The 9,434-nt window shown below is 38.6% G+C and overlaps 1 protein-coding gene across 1 annotated transcript; it reads right to left on the bottom strand.

Moving 5' to 3' along the window:
• Positions 1 to 8,411: 8,411 nt before the first annotated feature.
• LOC125497833 (uncharacterized) lies at positions 8,412 to 8,981 on the bottom strand. The gene has a single exon (XM_048645532.1). It carries the CDS (start codon positions 8,979 to 8,981, stop codon positions 8,412 to 8,414), a length of 570 nt encoding a protein of 189 aa, XP_048501489.1.
• Between the last annotated feature and the right edge of the window lie 453 nt (positions 8,982 to 9,434).

The following is a 9,434-nucleotide window of genomic DNA, read 5'->3' on the forward strand; positions in this document are numbered from 1 at the left end:
TCTCTAAAACGAGAGATAAGAAAACATCTTAGATTACGATTAAAAAAACAATCTCAAATAGACCAAGATCCAATTTCGGGTCATTTCTTGGTGAACATGATCTGCCATAATCTCTTCGATTCCTTCATTTATGTAACACGCACCCCCGCCTACCCGAACCCTTATTTATTCGATAAAACTCGGGATTTGGGGGAAAATAAATCCACGAGGGTTCGACTCGACGGGTGGCGCTACCGCCACACTTATCTCCTTGGAAATAAATGCAAGGCTAAATTAAAAACAAATTAAACTCAAATTCATTAATCTTTACAACCAAAGTAAATCATTCGTTAAACATTATTAGTTAATTAGGTGTTTCAGAGTTCCAGCGGAAGCTAATCATATATGCTAAGTGGATGACACTCTAAATGATCTCCCTTTTGTTCCCCAATCGATCACCCACCTACACAAATACACTAAAAAGAGACAAGAGGGACAAGCTCCCAAAAATCAGAAAAACTGAGTAATTCCAACTCCATCCCGTAATATACTTAAGTTGAAAATACTTTGTAAAATAGTAGATTAGTAGTTTTGGAAGTCATAGCACATATACACATATATATACATTGAATAATCACATCATTAATTCAAATAATCCAGTTATTCAAGGAGAGGAAAGAGAACGCCAGTAAGTCGGGGCCAATCCCTTGTAACCACTTACTTCAACATTGTAGGCCGGGGTCAATCCCCTGTAACCACCTACGAATAAAAAAAATGGCCATAATAACAGAGTCCCCAGTGTGCACACCCCTTCTACTTGGATCACAACAAGATAGAAGGAAGATAATAACAAAATAATCAGCATAGTAATGAGAGAACCTGTATGGGCCGCTGAACCACTCATATAGGGCAACTTGTTCATCATTTCCCTCCGACATTTCACTTTACGTGATTAACATCTTTTAATCAAGTCATCACATATACATTTACGTCATCTTGTTCAATCAAGTGTGAACATATTCAATCCATCATAATCTCAATCCATTCATAGCGGTTTCAATAACTCATTTCATAAACACAACCGTCACTTGAGTTCATTTATCACTTCAGATTCATAATCATTCCATTATCACAAGTTCTTACCAATTCCAACTTTCATAAAATTTCAACATTAATAACAATAATAATATTCATGATAATCATAATGATATATAGTAATAATAATAACAATAATAATAATAACAATATAATAATAATAATAACAATAATAACAATATAATAATAATAATAATAATAATAATAATGATCATAATAATATAAAATGATATTAACCGATTTTAAACAATGGTATAATAAACATCTTACATCATCCATAGTCATGATTCATAGTCGAAATCCATAATCGTTGTTCATTTTGTCATTCGTATTCATAATTCGCATTAGGTCCATAATCCATAATATAGTCCATACTTATGAATTTTATAAGTACATAATAATCACATAATCAATTCGTTTTACACTAACGGGATCTATGGTTTGATGGACATCGGAGATTACCTCGTGACGCGTGCCCAAAAGTTAAGTTCACCGAACGGATTAGCACTCTTGATATTCTTCGTCTACGAAATCGGAGTCTACAATAGATGTTAACGATATCTAAGTTAGTTCCTAAATAACCCCTTTTTATGTATATAAAATATAGGATTTAAATAACTCAAATAACTTAAAGAAATTCTTAATGATTCTAAGAGAGTTTATAGATCAAAGTAAATTACTTAATTAATTATTTTAAATATAAAAAACTAACTTTATTATACTCTTTATTTTATTTTAGAAATTTAAGAAACATCTTCAAGTTATAAAGGATTAAGTTAAAACTAGAACATACTAACTTAATTAATGTAAGCTAGTTTAGGAAAGTCATTGAATTTGTTTTAAGAATAAAAGTAAACTAAATAAAACTAATTAAACAAAAAGGAAAACGAAATTTTAAAGAATCAGTTTTCTCAAACTAAGAGAACGTAACAAAGGAAGAACGAAAGAAGAGGAGGGAGAAAATAGGAGAGGCGACAGAAGAGATGGAGCAGGGGAGGGTAAAGGAAATCGGTGGTGGCTATTGTGGCCGGTGTATAGCGGCGGCCGGAGGAACGAAGCAGGCGCCGCGAAAAGGGCTGAGTTCGAGGGTGGCTGGGGGACAGCAGGGTCTGCGCGAATTAAGGGGGGTTAGGCTGGCGGTAGCGTTTGTCGCAGTGGTTGGCCGTGATTCAGGTGGTCGGGTGTTTTTTTTGAGTGGTGGTTTCCGGTGGTGTGGTGGTTCGAAGGGAGAAGAGAAAGATTGAAGCAAACCTTTGAAGTTTAACTTGTTTGCTTGAGCAATTTGGTGAGTAAAGTTCAGTTTTTATAGAGAGGTTTGGTCAGAAATCTTGACCTTGGTTAAGCTCCATTAATGGTGGAAGTGAGGTGTGAGGGTTATGGTGTTTAGCCTTTCAAAATTTGGCCCTAAAATCTGATATTTGTGGACTAAAATTCAATTTGCACTGACAAGGCTGAATTTTGGGTTGAAATAGTGGCTTCTTTTCCTGCTGAATTTCAGACGTGAGAGGAGGGAGGGAGATGAAGAAATTAGTCTTCATCTTCTTTATTTTTCTTTTGTTTTTATTTTTCTTTTTCTTTTTGGCTAAAAGGCATATGGACTATGGACTTGGTATTTGGGCTTTGGATTGCTAAAGTGGATGGACAATATGTACAAGACTACAAGGATACCCACAACCAAATTTAAAGAGTTAACGCTTTCTTATGTCGTCTTCTGTTTCCCATGTTGCTTCCTCGATTTAATGATTCGACCATAAAACCTTGACTAACTTTATTGCCTTATTTCGGGTGTTTCTCGTTTTGGAATCAAGGATTCTAACAGGACGTTCTTCAAAAGTGAGGGTTTCATCTATTTCAATGGTTTCAGATTGGATAACATGGGAGGGGTCAGAAATGTATTTACGGAGTTGAGACACATGAAAAACATTATGAACCTCGGCAAATTCTCTAGGTAAGGCTAACCTATAAGCCACTTGTCCAATTCTTTCCAATACCTCGTAAGGTCCAATGTAACGAGGACTTAGCTTTCCTTTTCTACCGAACCTCATTACTCCCTTGGTTGGTGAAACTTTCAGTAACACTTTCTCTCCAATTGCAAACTCCAAATCTCGTCTCTTTTGATCGGCATACGATTTTTGTTGATCTTGAGCAACCTTCATGCGCTCTTGAATTAACTTCACCTTGTTGGTAGTCTCTTCTATCATTTCTGGTCCTAAATTCAACGACTCGTTTACATCGCTCCAACATATAGGACTCCTACATTTCCGTCCATACAACACCTCATAAGGTGCCATTCCTATGCTCGAGTGATAACTGTTGTTGTACGAGAACTCAATGTACATTAAATGATCATCCCAATACCCTCCGAAATCCATCACGCATGCTCTCAACATATCCTCCAAGGTCTGAATGATTTTTTCTGTTTGACCATCTGTTGCTGGGTGGAAAGATGTGCTGAATTTCAATAGTGTACCCACGGCTGTTTGAAGCTGTTTCCAGAACTTAGATAAGAATCTGGAGTCCCTATCCGAAACAATGTCCTTCGAAACACCATGTAGCCTAACTACCTCATTAAAGTAAGCATCGACCAACTGTTTTAATGACCAAGTATCCTTCATTGCCACGAATCTTGCCGTCTTAGTCAAACCGTCCACTATTACCCATATTGCATTATTTCCCGATCTCGTATTCGGTAATCCTAAACCTGATCAAAATAGGCCCGGCCCGCTGACCCGACCCGAAAAATCACCGGGCTTGGGCAGCAAAATGTGGCTGAAACGGGGCTTCGAGCCTGGATTTTGAGGCCCGTCTGAATTCGGGTCGGGTCTGTGCAGTCATACAGGCCGGTTTTTTGCCCGGACCGCGTATATATTCTATTAATGCTAGTTTCTGTCTAATAGTCAAGGGTCAGGCGCATGAAGGGATTATTTTGGGCTGCTAGACATTGGGTCGTCCGTGTAGGCGTGTATTGAGGCCTTGAGAAATTAAAAACTGAAAAGTCAGCTAGCCTAAGACTTAGGAGAGAGAAATCTTAAATTTCAAAAACTGAAAAACCCTAGCTTCCAAGTTCAATTGTTCCAGGTAGGGATGGCAATGGGTCCTGGACCCGAACCAGACCCACTAGGACCCGACCCATTTATAAGGGTCTGGGTCCAGAAATTTTAGACCCAATGGGTCCGGGTCGGGTCCGGGTCCCAAAGAGCATGGGTCCGGGTCCACATATGCTAGACCCATACCCGCCCCACGAACCCATTTACATATTAGATTTTTTTTTTTTTTTGATACCTAAACTCTATAATTTTATGAGTTTTGATGTTGTGAACTCGTTAGTGTTGTAACTCCACTAAGACATGTAACTTTATAAGTTGTAACATTTTAATATTTTATGAGTTAATTCTTAAAATTTTATTTAGAGAATGCTTTAACCATGGATACAAAAACATATATACATTAGACGAAAATTTCTAATCACATATATTCAAAAATGTAATGAAAACTTAAAATTAAGAAGGACCCATTTAGGACCTAGTACGGACCCACGGACCCGCTAGACCCAGCGGATCTGGGTCTGGGCCTGAAAAATCTAGACTCAACGGATCTGGGGCAGGTCTGGATCTGTAAAAAATAAACGAGTCTGGGTCTGGGTCCAACTGGACCCGACCCAGACCCGCCCCACTGCCATCCTTAGTTCCAGACTTCTAGGCAGCCGTTTTTTTCCTTCTCCATTCCATTATCTTCTGCTCTTCTTCCCTTGATTCTTTATACTTAAATTTTAATTCTTTATATATATATATATATATATATATATATATATATTTCCCAGTTTCTTGTTTTTTTTTGTTCAATTCAATTGCTCGATTATTTTTGTTGTTGATTTATTTTTCGGTTTTTTTTGTTGCTAAATTTTTTTTTTTTTCGTTTTTTTTTTGTTGTTGGATTTTTTTAATTTTTGGTTTTTTTGTTGCTCGATTTTTGTAATATTTGTAAGTTTGTTCAATTTTTTTATTGCTTGTTTAGTTGTTTTTTAATTGTATTATGTTACTTTCTTCATTTCTTATTTTCTTGGTTGTTCAAAAATATTTAACTTGGTCTTGGAGTCTTTGACTTCATTTTGCACTCTTATTGATGTTACTTGACAAACTAAATAACTTGTATTGGATGTTTCTTATATTTGTATTGAATTTTCATCAAAATAGTGAACAAAAGTCAGAAAACAAATTAAAATGGAGATAAAAAATCTGGCCCGCTTAGCCCGAAAATGGCCTGCTTGGCCCGTATAGGTCAGGCTTTGGGTAGACCAAACTAGCCCGCTGGCTGGCCCGACCCGGCCCGCAGACATGGGCATGATTTTGGTGGGTTGGCCCGGTCTTTGATCAGTTCTAGGTAATCCCATGATGAAATCCATAGAGATAGATTCCCATTTCCATCCTGGCACTTCTTATGGTTGCGATTTTCCTCCAGGCTTCATATGTTGTATCTTCACCTTCTTGGCATGTTAAACATTTTGCCACGAAGTCGACTACTTCTTGCTTCAACCTAGGCCACCAAAAGTGCTTCTTCAAATCCTTATAAAGCTTATCTCCTCCTGGATGTATGTAATACGGCGAACTATGGGCTTCCCTTAGGATTCTCGTCTTGAGTTCCTCATCCTGTGGTACACACAATCTCCGTTTATACTTCGCAACGCCATTGTCATCGATCTCGAACTCTGGTGCTTGACCATTTTCTTTCATCTCTCTTAACTTGCTTAACCACTTATCCGCAGTTTGTTTCTCCTGAATCTCCTCAAATATGTCCGGTCTAACGATAAGAGCATTCAATTGAGCTTTCACATAACCGGGTTCAACTATTTCCAAACTCAATCTCTTGATCTCCTCACACAATTCATTTGCCAAAATCAAAACATTTAGCGAATGAGCATTCTTTCTACTCAACGCGTCAGCTACTTTGTTTGCTTTTCCTTCTTGATACACTATCTTCAAATCATAGTCGTTTATAAGCTCTAGCCAACGTCTTTGTCTCATATTCAACTCCTTTTGCGTATACAGATACTTCAAACTCTTGTGATCTGTATAGACTTTACACTGCACTCCATATAAGTCATGTCTCCAAATTTTCAGCGCAAACATGATCGCTCCTAACTCCAAGTCATGAGTAGGGTGATTTTGCGCATGCGGTTTGAGTTGTCTTGACGCATAGGCCACTACTTTGCCATGTTGCATGAAAACACACCCAAATTATTTCTTCGAGGCATCACTATAAACTTCGAATCCTTCTACTCCAAAGGGTAACGTTAATACCGGGGCTGTTGTAAGTCTTTTCTTCAACTCTTGAAATGCTTCCTCACACATATCATTCCAATGAAATTTTGTTGTTTTCTTCATTAGGTTAGTGAGAGGTTGGGCCGTTCTTGAAAAATCCTTTACGAATCTTCGGTAATATCCAACTAAACCCAAGAAACTCCTTACGTCGGTGACGTTCTTAGGTTGAGGCCAATCGGTCACTGCTTGAATCTTCGATGGATCTACAGAAACGCTTTCTTTTGATATCACATGACCAAAAAATGATACTTTTTCCAACCAAAATCCACACTTTGAGAACTTGGCGTACAATTAGTTTTCTCGAAGAATCTCCAATACTTTCCTCACTTTATCCTCATGATCTTCTTTATCCTTCGAGTACACCAATATATCGTCAATGAAAACTATTACGAACTTATCCAGGTATGGCTGGAAAGTCCTATTCATGAGGTCCATGAAAGCTGCTGGCGCATTAGTGAGTCCTAAAGGCATAACTGTGAACTCATAATGGCCATATCTCGTACGAAAGGCTGTTTTTGGAATGTCTTCTTCAGCAATACGCAATTGATGATAACCCGATCTCAAATCGATCCTTGAAAATACTGTTGCACCTTGAAGTTGATCGAACAAATCCTCGATTCTCGGGAGCGGGTATTTGTTCTTCCCCGTGGCATTATTCAACTCCCTATAATCGATACACAACCTCAAAGATCCGTCTTTCTTCCAGACAAACAATATTGGGGCTCCCCAAGGCGAAACACTAGATGTAATGTACCCTTTTTCCAACAATTCCTCCAACTGCACCTTCAATTCTTGCATTTCTGCAGGTGCCATTCGATACAGAGCCTTAGAGATAGGTCCTGTTCCCGGGGCTAAGTCGATCTTAAAGTTCACTTCCCTGACAGGCGACATTCTAGGTAGCTCTTCGGGAAATACATCTAGAAACTCCTTTACTACCTAAATTTGAGTCAATTCCTCGTTTTCCACGCTAACGTCCCTTACTTGGCATAGGTAGACTGGATAGCCTTTTCTAAGATAGGTTTGAAGGGGGCAGAGATTATTTTGACATCAGGCTGGAAGATTATGCCTTTATAAGATATCCTATTTCCTTTTGGTCCTCTAAGAGATATTTTCTGGTTATAACACTCGATTTTAGCTTTATACTCTAACCAATCCATTTTCAAGATAATGTCAAAGTCTTTTAGGTAAAAAAGGATAAGATAGGCCGGTAATCAGTACCAGCTATGACTACAGGGATACTTTGGAAAAGAGATTTACAAGAAACAGTTTCACCTGTGGGCATGGCTATATTGGCTTGACAAGACTGGGTAGACTCGAGGGATACTTATTAACAAAAGTGCTAGAAATAAAAGAATGAGACGCTCTTGAATCAAAGAGTACATAAGCAGGATTTGAGTTCACGAGAAAAGTATCAGTCACAACGTTAGCATCGGTGTCAGCTTCAATTCGACTCATGACGTTGATTCTTCCATTGGTGTAGCCTCCATTGCCATTCTTTCCAAAGTTTCCATTTCCACTTCCAAAAGAGCGGTTGTTCTGGTTTCCGTTTTGTGTAGCATTTCCTTCATTGGGGCGGTTGTTATTGAAGTTTTGAATTATGTTTCCACCTCCATTCTTACCATTGTTACCATTGTTCGCATTTGCTCCATTTTGAGCTTGCTTCTTGGGATAGTTGAATGATTTATGACCTACTTCTCCACATTCGAAACATTTGATCCTTTCACCCTGACAAGTGAATCCTGGATGGCTCTTGGCACACTTATTGCAAACGAAGTTCCTTTGGATCTTATTTCCTTGTTGGGCCTGTTGTCCAGAATTGTGATTGTTGCGGTTGTTGTACCGTCCACCATTGTTGTTGTTGTTGTTGGGCCTTTTATCGTACCCTTGGTTGTTATTGCTGCTAGCAGGTTCCTTTATTTTATGTCTACTTAGCACCTCTCTTTCACGCTGTAGAATCCTCTCTCAGTTTGAGGCCTTAGCATACGCCTCTGCGAAATTAGTTGAGGTACTACCTCCCACTCAAGTCTGAAGATCAAACTTATGTCCGTCTTCAAACTTCTGAGCTTTAGTTCCCTTATTTGGAACTACAGTTGGGCAAAAGCGGGCATACTCATTAAATTTCTGATCATACTCTTGCACACTCATGTTATAGCTCTGGTTGAACCTACTAAACTCATTGTATTTCTGCCTACGAATGTGCTCAGGGAAGAATCGAGCCTTAATCGCTATCTTAAACGTTTCCCAGTTAAAGTTCTCTTGAGCTTTAAAAATGGGTCCTACACTTTCCCACCAAGTATCGGCATCCTCGTGTAAGTAAAAGGTTGCATGGTCTACTTTCTGGGCCTCAAGCGTACCCGTGGCCGTGAAAATCTTTTCGAAATCTCTTATCCAACTTTCGAGAAGTAATGGGTCATCTCTACCAACAAAGGTTGGTGGTTTCAAGGCGGAAATCTTTTTCTCCATTGCAGCTTGCGGATCGTCTCCATGGTGGTTGTTGTTGAGCTGGTTTTGAAGAACTAAGCCAAAGCTTTGAGCTAGTTGCTCGAGAGTTCTAGGTCGTGCTGCTACTTGTTCAGGAGTCTCGACCATTTGGTTTTCTTGTCGCCTTACTCTAGATCGCGTATAAACGTATTGCATAAGCTACCTGCGTTATTCACATTGGTGTTCCCACCATTCACAAGCAAGGGCTATTTCACATAAAATATATAATCAAGATTCATTCAATTCATTCATTTTCACACAACATACTCATGTCATATACCAAAAGTTCATCATTTCATTACTCATGCATGCACATTTCATTACTCATGCACATTTCATTCATCACATAAGAGTTGTCTTAGTTTTCATCACTAAGAAATACTAAGCAAATAAGCTAACACTAACGTTAATAAATCTACTACGTTTAGATTCCGAGTGGTTAAGGTCAGCTAGGGTTGAAGGTTTCACTCTTCATACTCAGACGGGTCTTCTTCCTCATCTTCGTTTTCCTTTTCACCAGGGTTTTCAACGGGTGGGGCATGGCTTATTTCTATTTCTTCA

This window comes from Beta vulgaris, chromosome 5 (assembly GCF_026745355.1).
Source record: "Beta vulgaris subsp. vulgaris cultivar EL10 chromosome 5, EL10.2, whole genome shotgun sequence".
Lineage (NCBI taxonomy): Eukaryota > Viridiplantae > Streptophyta > Magnoliopsida > Caryophyllales > Amaranthaceae > Beta > Beta vulgaris.

Bases quoted from the DNA above. Each gene is read 5' to 3' on its own strand.
- LOC125497833 (XM_048645532.1), bottom strand. From the start codon at position 8,981: ATGGTCGAGACTCCTGAACAAGTAGCAGCACGACCTAGAACTCTCGAG.